At 43.0% G+C, this 18790-nt stretch overlaps 1 protein-coding gene across 1 annotated transcript in view; it reads right to left on the bottom strand.

The window, feature by feature from the left end:
• Positions 1-802: 802 nt before the first annotated feature.
• The window catches only part of LOC126100380 (mediator of RNA polymerase II transcription subunit 31-A), a 32897-nt gene continuing 14909 nt past the window's right edge, over positions 803-18790 (bottom strand). The window contains exons 3-4 of the mRNA XM_049910988.1: positions 17851-17947; positions 803-1632 (exon numbers count right to left, since the gene is read on the bottom strand). Of these exons, the coding sequence (XP_049766945.1) occupies positions 1392-1632; positions 17851-17947 (338 nt within the window). The 3' untranslated portion in view covers positions 803-1391. The remainder of the gene's footprint in view (positions 1633-17850; positions 17948-18790) is intronic.

The following is an 18790-nucleotide window of genomic DNA, read 5'->3' as shown; positions in this document are numbered from 1 at the left end:
CACAAAAAAGACCTGTGATCCTCCTGTCTACAATGCATGACACAAATGTAATTGACATTTAAACTGAAGAATTGGCAGTAAATTTGCACAACAGAACCAAGGGAGGGTTGGATACTGTGGATCAGATGTATTATAGACACCAGCCAGAACAACCATGAGACAGCCGATCACATTACTTCACCACCATCTTTGTATTGCTGGACTAAATTCGAGTATCATCTTTACTCACAACAGCCCAGATAATAGAGATAGGTGACAGTTTTTTCTTAAAAACCTATCATACTGTCTTATGGGCACTCATCTAATACAGAGAGCAAAGCTGACAAACCTTCCTAAAGATGTACAACTACTTCTAGAAATATTCAGAGAAGGTGGGACCATTCATAAAAAACCTAAACCTGGAATATGTCACATACGTTGACACAAAAATGTCATGACAAACATCATGCAGCAGATGTGGACATAATGTTCCCAAGAAGCATTCTCGTCAGAAGGTTGTGTGTTTCTCCTGTGATGCCAATGACCAGCAGATGGACATTTGTTCTGATTGATGATGTTTACTGATGTGAACTACTTTAAAAAGTTTATATCTTTCTTACTTTTTTTACCTGAAAAATCACAGCTACAGGCTGTTTTATTTCAGTTTTTACCCTATGGTTTGTCTATAAATGATACTTACGTGAAGACGAAATTTTGGTGTAAATGTCACGGCATGCCACTCACGTGAAACGAGGAGATGCACCAACCATATGGTTAGTACATAGAAGGATGCAAAGTTTGATAATGACAAAACATCTGAGAATGCCAATGAAACAGAACATTTATTTCTCATTATAAGCTATGTAACAATGGAACATTCTCATTATACGTGGTGTGAAAAATAAAATAAATGTCATTTGAGCACTGAAAATGTAATAAATGTATGTTACAAAAATACATTTATTTTCATACTGACTCCCACACACAGAATTATTAGAGTTTTTGCAATTCATACACACAGATAAAAAGGAGCATAAAAGGTAACTCCACATTCCCAGTCACATAGGAATGTTCAGTAGGATGTGCAAGGTCTTAACATAATCACAAAATACTTAAAAATAACTTCTGAACTAACAGGAATCATAATTTACCTCCATAACTTAAGTCTCTGTCATTATATAAATAAAAAAGAAAGCATGTTCGACCACACTGAAAAATGGCTGTATTAAACACAGGTACGTACTTTGTCTGCAAAAGAACTTACACAAAATCCACACACGCTCTTCACTTCCTCTAACAAATTCTCTTATTTACAAACATTCACAGGAAAGGTCCTCCGACTAGTGAGTGGCCAAGTAAAGCCTCAATCTGGGGCCACGACGGGTGCCACATGGTCACACAAGGACCAGCCGTCACGCCTTCTGTGTCTGCCCCTGCCCGTTGGCCGCGATGGCTGCCGAGGGTGGCTGCTGACCTGCCACTTGCTGGGCATGTTCCGCCTGAGTCTGCAGAAGACGCGTACGCCGCCGTGTGTAGTGCTGCCACAGCAGGATCTGCTGGTCATCGATGAACTTGGCACACTGTGCACTCACAACTTCACGGCGGAAGTGTTCGTACTGTAGGAGATCTAGGAAGTGCAGGCACATTGGGTACCTGAAAATAAATTTATATATTACTTCATATGGAACACAGAAATCTTAACATATGCAACTGAAATGTTTCGAACCTTACTTCCTATTCTTTTGTTGCTAAGACGTAGCACATATTTACAGCAGTAGCAATAGTGAAATATTCCATTTCACTCTCCTGTTACCAAGAAATAAATGATACAGTTGAAGCGACATCAAGTTTAACTTCAGTCATCACTTTGCCAGTGTTATTTTACTAACATTGTCTTCAGAACATTCTCATACATTAATATTCTTACTGAATGGGAGCAGTTTCATACCAACAGAAACTGCATTGCAGCAACAGCAGGAATCAAATGTGGAACTTGGATGATCCAATGAAGAGGTAGAAAAACTAAAGTTATCAGATGTGAAGCAAGGAAGAAAATACAACATCAATGTGACCATCAGTCAAAAGCCTTAAAAACTACATTTTGCAGTACAGATTGCTGTTAGACATGCAGGAAGAGAGTTAGTGAGATTCTGGGTGGTACCGACAAGAATATGCAGCCATGCCAACTCCAGTGCCATGGCAATCTGTGCTTGGTTGCGGATCCACCGCACAAACAGCGCAATCAAGGTAGTACCACAGAATCTCAACTGGGTTTAAATATGGAGGGTCTGGTGGCCAGGGGCATACAGTAAATTCATCCTGGTGCTCCTTTCAACAACACATGTATAATGTGAGCTGTGTGACATGCTTCATTGTCCTGCCAATAGATGCCATGGTGCTGAAGGAAAACAAATGGTAGTACACCAATGAAAGTAAATTTTTGAAGCTGTAATGTAATTGGGCAGATAAAAAACAAAATCTACTCACCAAGCAGTCACAGGAGAACATAATAAAAATATTGAAATTTAGAAGCTTTTGGAACCAGTGGCTCCTTCTGGCAGAAAAAGCTGATGGGGAAGGAAGAGGGATGAAGGGAATGGCCTGGTGAGGTCTAGGAAATGGGGAGAGTTTGGAATAATCAACCAGAGCCCCAGGTCAGGGGAGACTTACCCAAAGGGCTGAGAAGGAAAGACATGATTGCTGGGTCCTTCACTTTATGAGATTTGAAACCAAGAGAGCCTGGAGGTGGAAGATAGGGTAATACACAAGTCAGAGATTACTGACAAAAACTGTGCAAAAGTTAGTAAGAGCAGAAAGCAAAGTGCACCATATGTGGTAGAGCTGGGGTGGGGCAGTAGTAGTAGTAGTAGTAGTAGTGGTGGTGGTGGTGGAACAGGCCATAACATGAAAGATACATAAAATTAAAAGGGAGTGAAGAAAAGAACAGTTACAGAGAAAAAAAATTCTGAGATCAAAGAAATTACCATACATTAAGGACAGGTAGGTGGCCAGAACCAAGGCCATGACGTAATGCCGTTTTCCACCTGTGCAGTTTTGAGAGACTTTTGTCTGACAGAATAATACAGATGGCACATGTGGTAAAACAGGCACTGAGGTCTTTATTCATGTTGTAGAGCATACTCTGCAACAGAATGTTTTGTGTTGGCAGTATATCCCTCCACCTATGAACAACCATTCTAACTGACAATTTGGTGGTAGTCATGCCAATATGAAAGGCCGAACAAGAGTCTCACCCCATCTGGTAAGTCTGCCCTGACCTGGGGTTCTGGGTGGCTTTTCAGAATTGTATCCCTTTCCCTAAACCTCTCAAGTTTTTTTCCTTCATCTCTCTTCCTTCCCCTTCAACTCTTCTGCCAATAGGAGCCACTGGCTCCAAAAGCTTGTAAACATTAAATCCTTTTGTGTGTATTCCCCTGTTGTCACTTGGTGATTAGATTTTTTTTTTTGTCTATCCATCTGCATTATAATTACATAAGAGCTGGTACACAACAGGAGTTGTTTCACATGTTGCTCTAACTTTGACAGCACATGTTTTACCAGTTACAGGGCTGGTATGGGGAATAATAGGAAAGTGCATAGGGCAAGTGTTACTGTGGGGACAGCACAGATGAAGTTATAGGTTAGGGAAATACGTGCAGAAGGAGTATAGGGTTCGACACAGATAATGCAGAGACTGGGAGGCTAACAGATGGTTGGTTGGTTGGGGTTTAAGGGACCAAACAGCAAGGTCATCAGTCCCTTGTTTCAAATAGGCTCCATTCCGCTAATGGGACATCTCAGTAAAGTCAGAAAAATAAAACGGAAAAAGGTAAAAAAGTAAAAGGGCAGTCATGTTGTCATCGGTAAAAAACAAAATGAGGGAAGTCGGCAAGAGAACGAACCCAACACTATGCTGAAGCAGCATAGGCAAGACCACCTGTAACGTAAAAGGTACAACTGCCTGAATGTAGAAAGTACGTATGGGAATAGAAAGACTAACCAAGCTTTTAAAAAAAGGGGTTAAAACAGAGTAAAAGGGGAAGAAAAGAGGATTTCGGTCAGGGAGGGGAATCGGGAATCTCCGAACACTGCTTACAGTGGGAGACACCCAAACACTCACCGCCCTGCCCGAACACCAGAGAGAGATTAAAAACCTTAAAACTGAGAATAAAAACCACTTTCCCGGAGGAAACTGAAAACCAGAGAGACCATCCGGGAATCGTCAGCCAACATCAAAGGTAAAGTGTTGGGGAGCCTATACTTAGCACGCAGAGCCATAAGAAGGGGGCATTCAACCAAAATGTGGGCTACTGACTGGAAGGCTCCACAACCACATAATGGGGGTGGCTCATCACGCAAAAGAAAACCATGGGTCAGCCTGGTATGGCCAATGTGGAGGCGACACAGTGTGGTCAAGTCCTTTCGGGAGAGGTGAAAGGAAGAACGCCACGGGCCTGGTGTCACCTTAATTGCACGAAGTTTATTAGACAGGGGAGTAGCCTTCCAAGAAGTGGCCCACGACTGTGCGAAGTGGGATTTGATGTGAAGCCGTAAATCCGCTGCAGGAGGGGTTACAGAAAACGGGGGTAAGTGACTGCTCCCCCAGCCAAACGATCAGCGAGCTCATTACCCGGGATACCCACATGGCCAGGGAGCCAAAGGAAGTCAATGGACAAGCAGCACGGTGAATATCAGCGAGATGGTCATGGATGGCAGAGACCAAGGGATGATGCGAAAAACACCGGTCAATAGCAAGAAGGCCACTCATCGAGTCCGTACATAACAAAACGTGGTTGTGTTGGGACTGTTTAATAAAGGTAAGGGCCTGGGAAATTGTCATCAATTCCGCAGTAAATACCCCACATGTAGGTGGCAGCAGATGATTTTCCGTTCCGACAGAGGACGTGAAGGCATACCCCACATGATCAGCAGATTTAGAGCCATCAGTGTAAAAAACAGCATCCCGAAACTCCCATAAAATTTGGCGGAAACAGGAACGGAACACCACCGGGGGGATGGAATCTTTCGGACCTCGCCGGAGATCCATCCGAATTCGAGGCCTAGGAACTAACCAAGGAGGGGTAGAGGGGAGGGAGCGAGGAAGACAGGACAAAGAAGGAAGCTGAAAATCACGGCAAAGAGACACAAGGCGCAGCCCAACTGGTAAACCCGCCCGAGGGCGGGAGTCGGGTGGGCGACGTCCATGGTCTGAGAACAGGATAGAATAGGAAGGATGAATGGGAGAGGAACGGATACTGAGGGGACCGCCGAACAGAAAAGGGGGGGTGGGGGGAATCCCAGCTTTCAAGCAGGAGACTATCAACAGGGCTAGTAGGGAAGGCACCGGTGGCCAAACGGATACCACGATGGTGGACTGGATCCAGCACGTGCAGTGTGGAAGGAGCAGCTGAACCATAAACTTGACAACCATAGTCCAAGCGAGACAGAACTAGAGCACGATGAAGACGGAGGAGGAGGGAACGGTCTGCACCCAAAGAGGAGTGGGCAAGGAAGCGAAGGACATTGAGTTTATGGAAACATCCTACCTTCAGGAGTCTGATATGGGGCAGCCAAGTGAGCTTGTCGAAAAGAAGACCCAAGAAACGAAACTGTGGGACCACAGGCAATCTTTGTGCAGTGAGATAGAGCTCTGGATAAGGGTGGATCGTAGTACGGTGATAGAAGTGGACCACTCATGATTTTAAAGGAGAGAATTGAAACCCGTGTGAGAGGGTCCATGCAGAGGCACGCCGTATAGCTACCTGGAGCTGCCGTTCTGCAGATGCCATCGAGGAGGAACTAACCCAAATGCAGAAATCATCCACATACAGGGCAGGGGCGACCAAGGGACCGACAGAGGCCACAAGTCCATCGATAGCAATAAGGAAAAGGACACTCAAGACAGAACCCTGTGGGATGCCCGTCTCCTGGGTCCGTGGAGAACTAAAAGCAGTACCAACTCTGACTCTGAATGACCGATGGATCAGGAACTGGCGGATAAAAATCGGGAGTGGGCCCCGAAGACCCCACTGATGAAGGGTAAGTAAGATGTGATGGCGCCAGGCCGTGTCATAGGCCTTGCGAAGGTCAAAAAACACTGCAACCAAATGGCAGCGCTGGGAAAAAGCCTGCCGAACTGCGGATTCCAAGCGAAGTAAATGATCGATTAGAGACCGTCTCTCTCGAAAGCCACACTGGTAAGAGGACAATAGATCCCGAGATTCGAGGACCCAATTTAGCCAACGGGCTACCATCCGTTCAAGTAACTTACAAAACAGTGGTCAAACTAATTGGCCGATAACTGTCAACAGATAGCGGGTTCTTACCAGGCTTAAGGACAGGAACCATGATGCTATCCCTCCACTGAGAAGGGAAGTCACCCTGGAGCCAGATACGGTTAAACACGTGAAGAAGATGTTGCCGTTGTGGAGCACTGAGATGTTGAAGCAGTTGGTTATGAATGGAATCTGGGCCGGGGGCTGTATCATGAGAAGAAGAAAGTGCAGAAAGAAATTCCCATTCAGTAAAAGGTTCGTTATAAGATTCTGACTCACAAGGGGTAAAACTTAAGGTGGAAGCTTCAGCCTGCTGTTTCAGGTGAAGGAAAGCAGCTGGATAGGAGGTTGATGCTGAGGCCACTGCAAAATGGGTCGCAAGATGTTCTGCAAGAACGAATGGGTCCGTGCAAAGGCCATCTGGGAGGTGAAGGCCTGGGAGGGTGGACGGCCGATGGCAACCTTGGAGAGAGCGAAGTGTAGCCCATACCCGTGACAGAGGGACAGTAGAACCAAGGGAAGAAATGAATCGTTCCCAATATATCCGCTTGCTCTGTTTGATTAAATAACGGGCTTTAGCGCGGAGGCATTTAAAGGTAGTAAGGCTGGCTACGGATGGGTGCCTCTTAAAGTGTTGCAAAGCTTGACGACGATCACGGATGGCAATGGCAATGGCCGTACTCCACCATGGGACTTGCCGGCGACAAAATGGCCCAGATGAGCGCGGGACAGCAAGGTTAGCAGCGTGAACAATCGCGTCAGACATGTCACATAGGACGTCATCAATACAACCTGACAAAGAGGCAGAAAACACGACCTGTGTAGTGTATAGAGGCCAATCGGCGCGTTGGAAAGACCAACGAGGTAACCTGTCCATCAGGGAGCGGGAAGGGAGCATGATAATCAACAGGAAATGGTCACTATCACAAAGGTCGTCGTGTGGCGACCAGTGTAATGAAGGGAGGAGAGAGGGAGAAGAAAGAAAGATCAATGGCAGAAAAGGTACCATGACCGGCACTGAAATGAGTAGGAGAGCCATCATTAAGAATGCACAAGTCGTGGTCTGCAATAAACTGGTCTATAAGAAGACCTCGTCTAGATGGAAAGGCACTGCCCCACAAGGGATGATGAGCATTAAAATCCCCAAGGAGGAGGAAGGGAGGAGGAAGTTGCTGAAGAAGGGCAGTTAAGGCAGCAGGTGTAAGAGTTCTGTCAGGAGGGAGATAAAGATTGAAAACTGTGACCGCAGAGTAAAGGTGGACCCTAACAGCAACCGCTTCCAATGTAGTTTGAAGAGGAATCCATGTGCTAGCAATGTCTGTACGGACCAACACCACCAGAAGCCCGCAGGGGTCTGACCCGATTTCGACAGAAAACACGGAACCCACAGAGGGTCGGTGAGTGAGAATCAGTAAAATGAGATTCATGGAGAACCACACAAGCTGCAGAGTAAGACGAAAGAAGGGATTTCAATTCTGGAAGGTGACTATAGTATCCATTACAGTTCCATTGCAGAACCCCAGAACGATGATTTAAATGGGGGCTGAACTCGCTAAAGCCAGTCATACCGCTGGATCCCCACCCGTCACTGACAAGGAGGGGGCGACATAAATGAACGACAGGTCAGAATCCGGTTGTGAAGTCGGGGAAGGGACCTCTGGTGACACCAGAGGCTCTTTGTCCCGGGACTTACGTTTCTTCTTCTTTTCAGGCTGAGATTGAGGAGGGCTGTGTGGCATAAAGGAGCCAGCTGCAGCAAGATCAGGAACAGAAAGAGACTGGGCGAACTGGGGGCCGACAGATGTAGGTTAAATGATCGAGGGACTTATACTCCTGTATCTTCTTTCCCTTCTTATATACTGGGCAATCTGGTGAATGTGGAGAATGACTACCATGACAATTTACACACACAGGAGGGGGAACACAGGGACTCCCCTCATGGAGTGGACGTCCACAGTCACCACAGAGAGGGGCCTGTGAACAGCGGGAAGCCATGTGTCCAAAATGCAAGCACTTAAAACACCTCATAGGAGGTGGGATGTACGGCTTCACATCACATCGATAAACCATAATCTTAACTTTCTCAGGGAGGGTATCCCCTTCAAAGGCCAGGATAAAGGCACCAGTATCAATGTGATTGTCTTTAGGACCCTTCTGGACACGCAGAACAAAGTGAACACCCCGCCGTCCGAGATTGTCCCGAAGTTCCTCATCAGTTTGAAGGATGAGGTCCCTGTGAAAAATCACACCTTGTACCACATTTAGAGACTGGTGGGGGGTAATGGACACAGGAATTGTGCCAAGATGGGTACAGGCACGAAGGGCCGCAGATTGGGCAGCTGAAGTAGTTTTGATCAGCAACGAACCCGACCGCATCTTGCTCAGGGAGTCCACTTCGCCAAACTTGTCTTCAATGTGTTCCACAAAGAATAAAGGTTTGGTATTGGTGAAAGTATCTCCATCAGTCCTGGTGCAAACTAGATAACGGGGGAAAGGTTTCGCCCCTAGCCGACGGGCCTGACCCTCTTCCCAGGGGGTAGCCATGGAAGGGAAGGCCGAAGGGGCAACAGAAGAAGCACTTGAAGAATCAGTTCCACGCAGAGAGACGGCCGCAGAAGAACGGCCAGAGCTCTGGACCCATATGCATTTCATTTGCATAGCGTCCACCCTGATACCACCCACTCCGATCAGGGGCTCTCCTCACAGGCGCCACCCAGCCACAGCAAGGGCCGTCTGGCACGGCGGCCATTGCCGGGAGTTCCGATGCTCCAGGATGACGAGCAACCACTCCAAAGCATGCATGAGGAGGTCACAGCTCAGGTATCAGAAGTGTGATCCCTGTGTGTTCAGGGGGCTCAGCCAACAGGGTACACAGCGACCCCACCACACGGGCTGGCTACCGTGCTGGCTATGCACCCTAGCATCAGACAACGACGTGAAAGAAAAGGTGGAATGTACTAGGAGGGCGCACGTCGGAGACACTAGGTAAGGTGCTCTTCCCCAAATGGCTCACACTACGGAAGAGAAATTTTGTAATTGAGGTCAAACCCCAGAGGTGGACCAAGGAATGCCAAAAGGAAGAGATGATTACGCAACAAAGCCGGATTGTAAAACCAACAGAACCAGGAGGATAGCAGGGGCCAACGTAAGCAAGGACACCAAGAGAGGGAGAGGAGAGGGCAACGGAAAAGAAGCAAGGAGGGGAAAGGAGGGGAAGGGGAAGGAAATGCAGCCCTGGAGAGAAAGAAGGCTGCAATAGCTCGGGGCCCCGTGCTCGCCACGCACGTACCCACAAAAGAGTTGTGGACCCCCTGGGAGGGGGGGAGGCTAACAGAAGGCTATTCTATTGTGGTGGGCACAATATTGGACAGAAAGGACCTCATTTCAGAGCATGATTTTAGGAAGTCATAGCATTTCAAAGTAGCTAATTAATAAATTCAAGGCCTGGATAATAGTGAGTCACAAGAGGTGTACTACTAAGCTGTTTATTGGAAGGATCAGCAGTATCAGGATTGGATGTGATGGCCCAGGAAATCTGCTTTTGAACTTAGGCAACAGAGTATTCATGTCTAGCGAAGGCTGGATAAGAATTGTGTTGTATTACTGTAAAAAGTCTCGTGAACAATGTGTTCTCTCTCTCTCTCTCTCTCTCTCTCTCTCTCTCGTGATCTCTGTCTAGTGTAGTCAGTCACAGTCAGTTTTTCCTTTTCATCCCTTCTTGTAAGTCCCCCTGACCTGGGTTTCTGCGCGACTTCCGAATTCTCCCCATTTCCTACACATCACCATTCTTTTTCCTTCGCCCTTCTTCCTTCACCTTCAATCTTTATGCCAAAAGAAGGAGCCAGTGACTTTGAAAGCCTGCAAATTTCATTATCTTTATATGTGTGTCCTCCTGCCGCTGTATGGTGAGTAGAATTCTTTTACACACATAAGAATGCATGAAGGAGTGGATGTGGTTCCAAGGATAGCTGTATACTGTGTTGATCCACTGCGCATTTCAGAATCACAGGATAACCCAGCAAATGCAAAGAAATGCATCAACCCTTCCAACAATTGTTGCAAGGTTCCACTTTCACATTTCATGCTGTACACACCAACTGGAGAGAGAGAGGGAGAGGGAGGGGGGGGGGGGGCAACAAACCTAACCACGCAAAGGACCACAGGGCAAGTTGAGGTTCTCTCAAACACAAGAGTTCTGTCACTTGTAACTATAATTCTGTTGAATTCACTGTTCTTTAACTGTTCGAGATTAACTGCAAGCCCTCATCATCTGACTGACTGTGCTTCTAAATGAAAGTTTTGTTTCTTTAACATAAATTTTCACACATTAAAAGTTAGTTCGATTTTAACTAACACACACTTTCAGCTACAACATAAAATTGTGATTCCAATGTTCTATTCTGGTCTCCATTCTGCATATTATGCCTAATTTTGGTAACACTTATTGAAAATCAGTATCACTTTCACTCATCAGTGGAATGAAAGCTTCCCTCACCTGGGGGTTAATAGGTATGGTGGGGAATACCAGCCATGAAGTAAGTCCTAGCCTGATAACACACTAGAACACTTATTTTATGCTCTTTATAAATCAGCCATTTGAAACAACTGAGCTCTCTCAGTCTATGCAGGAGGTTGAAACACCTCAACTCCAGCATGTAACTGCTAAAAAAAAAGTTTAATTTAAATATAAATTAAAACAAACCAAGAATGTAAAACTGAGTGGCAGAGCAGCTGAAAATGATTGGTAGTTTGAAATACCTGTGGTGTATGAAACAGGTAAATGGAACGAATGATAAGGAGAAACAAACTGGAAGGTGAGCTGTCAAGTTTCATAAGAAGTGAGAGGAGCGATATGAAAAAAGCAATCTCCAAAACAGCATCAAGGTGACACTGCCACTGTTGTGGTTTTCAGTCCAAAGACTTTCACAATGCAGCTCTCAATGCTCACCTACGCTGTGCAAGCCTCTTCGTTTCTCCAAAGCTACTGCAACATTTGTACCTGCTTGTTTCTAGTCAGCTTGTTTCTCGTCACTCTTCAGTCATTCTCTACTATCTTTAAATCCTCCCTCCATCTTCTCTCCAGTATAAAATTAAAAATCACTTGGTAGCTCACAACCAACAGATCACTTCTACTCAAATTTCACCACGAAATTCTTTTCTCCACAATTCCAATCAGTACCTCACTACAAGTAAAGCAATCTACCCACATAATCTTGAGCATTCTTTTGCAGCACCGTATTTCAAAAGCTCTCGTTTTCTTCTTGCTGACATGCTTATTGTCCACATTTCACTCCCATGCAAGTTATTTTGCTGCCCAAGAGACAAAATTAATCTAGTTTTAGTGTCTTCTTTCATAGTTAAGTTCTTCAGAATGATCCAATTTAATTCAGCTGAATTTAATTACTTTTATTTTACTTCTGATAGTATTAATTTTCTGAATTTGTTTTCATGGCACTATTCATTCTGTTGTACTGATCATCCAGGTTTTCTGCCTCCTCAATATTACAATGTCATGGACAAACCTTCAAGTTTTTATTTCTCTCTCCTGAACTTTAGCTCATTTTCTAAATTTCTCTGGTTTCCTTTACTGGATGCTTAATGTACAGACTGAATAACATTGGGAACAGGCTACAGCACTATGTCACACACTCCTGAAGTATTATTTTCTCTTGTTCTTCGTCTCTTAACTGCAGTAGTTTCTGTACAGATTGTAGTCCATCTTATGTTCCCTGCATTTTATCCTGCTTCCTTCAGGATTTTGAGGAATGTACTCCCAACAACATAGTAAAAACATTTCTCTAAATCTACGAAGACTACGGACAAAAGTTTGCTTGCTTTCCTTCAGTGCATCTTCCAAGGTAAGTCATATGGTTTAAACTGTCATGTATTCCTACATTTATCAAGAACTTGATCTGATCTTCCATACTGTTTGTCCTTCCATTGTTTCATAGATATTCTGCATCCATGACTTACTGAACTGATAGTTTGGTAATACTCACACATGTGAGCAGATTGACTGATTAATTGAGAGGGGGTTATGGGACCAAATGGCGAAGTCATCAGTCCCACAATCCCGAAGTGAGTCAAAGAAGAAAGAGGATCTGCTAAAAGTGGATGATCCAGTGATGGGAGTCTAATTACAAAATAATGAACATTAAACACACACAGTAAAGGCATAAAAAGTGAGACCAAATCAAAAAACTGAAAAAAGGGGGCAATCATGAGGTCACAGACCGAGAAGACTGTAAAAGAAGTCCCACCCACAACCAACCTACTCCTGCTCCAAGACTAAAGCAGAACCTTATATCTGGAAATAAAAACCACTTTCACAGAGGAAATTGAGGACCAGTTCAACCATCTGTGGATTGTCTGCTAATATTAAATTTAAGGAATCGAGAAGACTATACTTAACACGACGGGCCGAAAGAAGGGAACATTCCACCAATATGTGAGATTGTCAGTCTGCCTCCACAACCACATTGTAGGGGTCAAACGTTACGTAAAAGGAAACAATGGGTGAGCGGGGTATGACCAATGCATAAATGGCATCAAACAGTGGACTACTACTGAGAGAAGTGAAACAAAGAGTGCCAACTGCAGTAGACTCTCTGATGGTGCGGAGTTTATTACTATGAGCAATAACGATCCAGATGGCATTCCACTTTTGGGCGAAGAGCGATTTGACACACACCCGCATATCTGCAGCTGGAATCATGCAAAAAAAAAAAAAAAAAAAAAAAAAATGGAGATAAGTATCTGTTTCTCCAGTCAAACGGTCAGCCAGTTCATTCCCTGGGATGCCCACATGACTTGGGACTCAGAGAAAGATGACTGAACACACACGTGAGCAGCTAATATACCAATCATACTACATACCAGGTCCGTTCTACACTGCAGAAATGTAGGTCGTGAAGTACAGAGAAAAACAAGGTACAAGCAAGTGAAATGAAGGTTCTGAGAAACTGGGTGGATGTAACAAAAGTGGAAAATATGAGAAATGATAGAGTTAGTAGGGAGATAACTTGAGCAACCCCTAGAAGGGGAGATAGGTAAAAAAAGATTGATATAGTATGGGCACATGAACAAAATTATGAGACAAGGTTGCCTAAGAAGACGGAAGAGATGAAGATGGATGGTCAGAGATCAATGAGAAGGTCCAGGGACAAGTGGTTGAAAGGAATGTGAATAAACATTCAGGTGAGAGAAGAAGACTGGGTCATAGTAATGACATGGAGGTGACAGGAAGAATTGACAAAATGGAAAGGATGGAGCAACTTGTGTTCTAACGAAGTCCTTCCCGTGGCATATAACTGTACAATAGGATTGTTATGATTAATTAAAATAGCAGTACGAAGACACGGATTAATTTCCGAACAATGTTTTACCAGAATGATTCCAGATTCATACTGCCCAGATCAAATGCTACCTTATCTTCTATGTACGAAACAACATTCCATTTAATTTTCAGGTTGGCACTTCTGTGCTAAATTTTGTTTTTAGTACTTTATAATCAAATCAGCTGAAATGAATACCATAATGTGAGTGATTTCCAAGAAGACAGAAGCTGCACTCTACATGGGAGTCTTACTTCTATTATGACACTATAAACTAAGTAGAAATTTGGTGTTCTGTTTGATTTAACTTTAAGTAACAAGTAAATCAAATTCAGAGACGTATCATTATAACATTGTTTGGTCAACGCTGTAATAATTACATAACAAACCATCATGTCACAGTGGCTGCAGCCAAAGAGGAGCAGTGTCAGTCAACATTAAGAAGAGGCTGTATAATGTTGAAATCTTAATTATAATTACTGCTAGTGTCATTTGTATATTTTATCAATGTGCAAGTGTAAAAATAATCAATATTATGCTTTATTTTATTCATTATTAACATAACAAAAGGAAAATTTCGTCAGAACGTCAGTAAAAGCTGTGGACCTGCACTTCTCGATGAATTGAGAATGCCAAAAAGATAAGAATACCCACAGAAATTGCGGATTTGGGAGTCTACACACACACACACACACACACACACACACACACACACACACACACACACACACGGGTGAACACTTCTTGTACACTGCTGTACTGGACTCCTTTTTGCTTCTTTTTTTTTTAAATCCATTGCTAAATTATATTTTACTCATTTAAGGTGTAGCCCATATTAAAAACATCTGCTAAATGAAATACAAAGGCCATGAGAGCACAAACAATGTCCATTAGGCATTGCGAGTACATTATTAATAAATATTTAAAATAATCACAGTTATGTTGTCATGCAAAACAAAATGCCTACATACATAGTACAGCATCACCTAAATACATTTTCAATATAAGTTCCCAACTGACTGGGCTGCCATTACAAGACCTTGCTACCAATGTATGCCATCAGGTGGCTTAGTTATAAGGCTGTAAATGAATGGGAAATTGATAGCAAAAATAATATTAGAAAAATGTGAAGATAATAAGATAAAAACACCTATGAAGGAAACTACAAGGCAGTAGTTAAGAGTGTATAAACAAAAATACATAAATGAAGCACACGATTCGAGGGCTTGTGAAAAAGGGGTGAAGGGAGAATTGGATTGGTTGGTTGGTTGGTTTAAAAGAGAGGGGGCAAGGGACCAAACTGCTAGGTCATCGGTTCCTTGTTCCAATTAAAATAATTCCACACGGGTGGGAGTAAAATAATCGAGACATACGACACAGCTGGAAGAAAGGAGAAAACCACAAGAGTGACAGAAGGGCAACAAACACTAAAATGTACAAAGTGTGACAATAAAAATACAGAGAGACGTAGAAGACAGCAAATTATCATGGCTGGCTGACCATGGGAATAAAAAGGAGAGGCCAGCCGCTCTGCAACACATTAAAACCTCCACCCTAAAAGCACTAGGGTGGAGGGGACAGAGGGACAAAGGACATGCGCTTCAACTTAGATCAAATGATAAAACCCACCCTCACGAATAAAGAGTAAAACTAAAACTGTTGAGGCACTGTCGCCCAACACCGAAGGTAGGGTGCTGGGAAAGTTAAAAGTACACCACAGAGAGGCTAAAAGTGGGCAGTCCAGCAAGAGGTGATGACCATCCTTTGTGAGCCACAGCGACACCAAGGTGGGTCCTAGCGATGGAGGAGGTAACCATGTATTAGCCATGTATGGCCAATGCGGAGCCGGCAGAGGACAACTGAGTCCCTGTGACAAGACCACATGGAAGACTTCCATACATTTGTAGTGCCCTTAATGACACACTGTTTGTTGTGTGTACTGTTATGCCATTCCACCTCCCAAAGCTGAAAAACCCTGTGGCGTAAGACAGAACGCAGGTCAGTTTTGAGGACGCCCACCTCCAGAAGCTGTCTCCGTGTGGCCTGTCTGGCCAGCCTGTCGGCAAGTTCGATGACTGGGATTCAGTATCTGGGGCCGACACAAACACCACTGAATGACGGGACCATTCCAGGGCATAGACGAACTCCTGAATGGACGCTACCGAAGGATGGCAAGGGTAGCATTGGACGATAGCTTGTAGGCTGCTCAGGGAGTCAGTACACAGGAGAAATGACTCACCAGGGCATGAGCAGATGTGCTCAAGAGCACAAGATACGGCCGCCAGCTCTGCAGTGAAAACTCTGCAGCCATCTGGCAAGGAGTGCTGTTCAATATGTCCTCCAACATACGCAAAACCCACATGACCATTACCCATTGAGTCATCTGTGTAAACCACTTCATGGCCCCGGTGCATGTCAAGAATCAAGAGGAAGTGATAGAGAGCCGCAGGGTTAACGGAGTCCTTAGGGCCATGTGAAAGGTCCAGAAGAATCTGCAGCCTGGGTGTACACCATGGAGTTGTATGTGAATGGACCTCAAGGAGAGGTGGTAACGGGCAGGACTACAGTTCAGACAGAAGGGACAGGACGCGAACAACTATCGTAAGCCCTGACCTGGGCTGCTGAAGCGGGAGATGAACCGCTGTGGTTGGGAAAAGGAGACGGTAATTCAGATGCACAGGAGAACTACGAACATGGGAGAACTGGAGTCTTATAGTACAGAACAGATACGAGTACAAGGAAAATGTAATGTTAGCATATTTTTGTTAGCATATTTTTTAAGTTTCACAGACGTACATAATTTTACCTATACTTATCTTTTACATAGCATAAGATTTGTTAAACATTGTATAGCATTATCAGATCCAAAATTATGAAAAGTTAGACCCACCTTATGTTCTAAATGCTCTATATGTAAGCCCAAACGGGTAGAGGTAGGAGGGGATACTTCAGACATAGTGAGAAAATCATTTAATGGACATATGGTGCTATTTTACTAGCAATTTTTAATAAAACAATGAAATATCTAATATCTAAAGGCAGTATACGCATTTACAAATTCGATTGTATGCCACTGCACCAACAAAGTTGAAGTACAATACATAAGTGTAAAGGTTTTTCTGAACTTGTTTACGAAGAACTAAGCAGTAACGAGAAAGACAATGTTCAGAACAAGGCTTGGTATAGTACAGATGCATACGGAAACAATAAATGAATTTTTGAAATCTAAAAAGTACATGCTCGTAGTAAATTTTCCTTGCACTTATCTACTCTATAGCATATCCCTCTGTTTTCTCTTCATCCTTTTCCAACAAGCCCTTAAATGAGTAACATGATCTATTGATGTATTGTTTATATATTTCATTATTTCCTTTTAGTTTATCTCTCAGGTATTTTGCTCCTATTATCTTTACATTTTTCTAATACTGTTTTTGTTATTAATTTGTCTATTTACTTTCCTTTACACTTTTAACACCACTACAACCACATAAATATGCCACCTGCTGACATCTATCACTAGCTAGGATTTTTAATGGCAGCTCACCAACAGTTGAGCAGGTACGTAAAGAATATACTAAGGAGGGGCTACACTGTGTGTGAAGGAATTTTGTTTAGCACAAGAACTTAACTGTGAATTATTATTTTATATGTTTTCTATTTATTATTTTTTTTAAATTTTACTTTTAATGTCTAGTGAATGTTCTTCTTGTGCTCTCATAGCCTTTGTATTTTGTCTGGCATATGTTCCGAGTATGCATAAAATGCTTCCAATATAATTTAACAACAAGGGATCTGTTGTTTTTAAGCAACTCATCATTGCTGTATATAAGAGGGGCTCGCAATTTATCTTACAGTCACAGGCCTGACTATATCGCAACTTCAGTTTACACACAATGGGGTTGATACACCAGCCAAATAAAGATGTATATCTTTCACTCAAGGGTATACTCCATATTGTTTGTGCTTTGGAAGTTTTCTTCACAGCATATTTCAGACATGTAATGTGGGGGTTAACGTTTTGTGAAGACTGAAGTGGAGAGGGGTCTTAGGGCTATGGCCAACAAAACAATTGACTAAGAGCACTGTGCTTCACTAGTCATTATCTTTTGGATGCACTTTACTTCCTCCAACCTTTGAGTTACCTAGCTATTTATAAGGGGGTCTATAATTTAATGTACTTTACGAACCACAGAGAAATTCAGCACCTAGGTGAAAGCAAAACTTCCTCCAGAGAATATACACACAAGATGATGATTACTTACTTCAGGTATCTTGCATATTCCGGCTCTTTCCAATAGAGAAGGTATTTGAGATAGTTGATGAAAGCTTGATCTTTAAAATAACCTCGTTGAGCCAAAACTGAAATAAAAACAGTTGATTACTTATCAGACCTTGATACAAACACCGTAGTCATAGTTGACTGGATTCGAATATACCATTGCTGTAACACTTATTAGTAACTGTTACGTATGCCTAAAACATGCCGATGAATTCTCATTTTACATTTTACGTTTAAAGCAATTTACTGTTTCTTCCAACTGCTTGGTCCAAAAAATTGTCAGCATAGAAATAGAGAGATAAGGTGTTTCTCCACAAGACTAAACAGTGTAACAAGAGTTAGTTAAAAATACAGTAACAGTAAGAATACAATTCTAGCTGCTCCTCCTCTTTGTACTACCTGACTCTGCCCATGTTCATGAAGGTTCGTCTCTGCAATGGAAGCTAAGAAACGCAATCAGGGTGTCCTGCGATACTACAAAAAGTTTGCCCAAGTTTGCCAGGTTTTCCTAGCTAAGTTTCAATTTTTCCAGGGTCATATTGTGTTTCAACCCCAACCAGTTTATTCTGATTGATTTCTTGACAAAATCTACAAACTTTGTCAATATATAAGGAATGTAAAAGGTCTACACTCTGAGTTAGAAGGAAAAAAACCTTAAAATGAACAACTTTAATTCTACCCACAAAGTAAATGTACTAGAACCTGACAACAAAATTTTTATAATGTAATTTAAACAAAAAAGCTAATGGAAAATTAGAATGAGACAAGGTTTCAAAGGAAGTAAAGCGTTATTAAAACATATTTACACTGTGACCAATTAACTGTAGGGAGCGCACAGACACAAAACCGAGCATTATCTATTTTGGTCATAAACTACAAATTTTACAAAGAATTCTACGAATAAGTTTCAAATACAATTTCAA

Source organism: Schistocerca cancellata, chromosome 9 (assembly GCF_023864275.1).
Source record: "Schistocerca cancellata isolate TAMUIC-IGC-003103 chromosome 9, iqSchCanc2.1, whole genome shotgun sequence".
Taxonomy (NCBI): Eukaryota; Metazoa; Arthropoda; class Insecta; order Orthoptera; family Acrididae; genus Schistocerca; species Schistocerca cancellata.
This window is presented reverse-complemented; position numbering and strand designations above follow the sequence as displayed.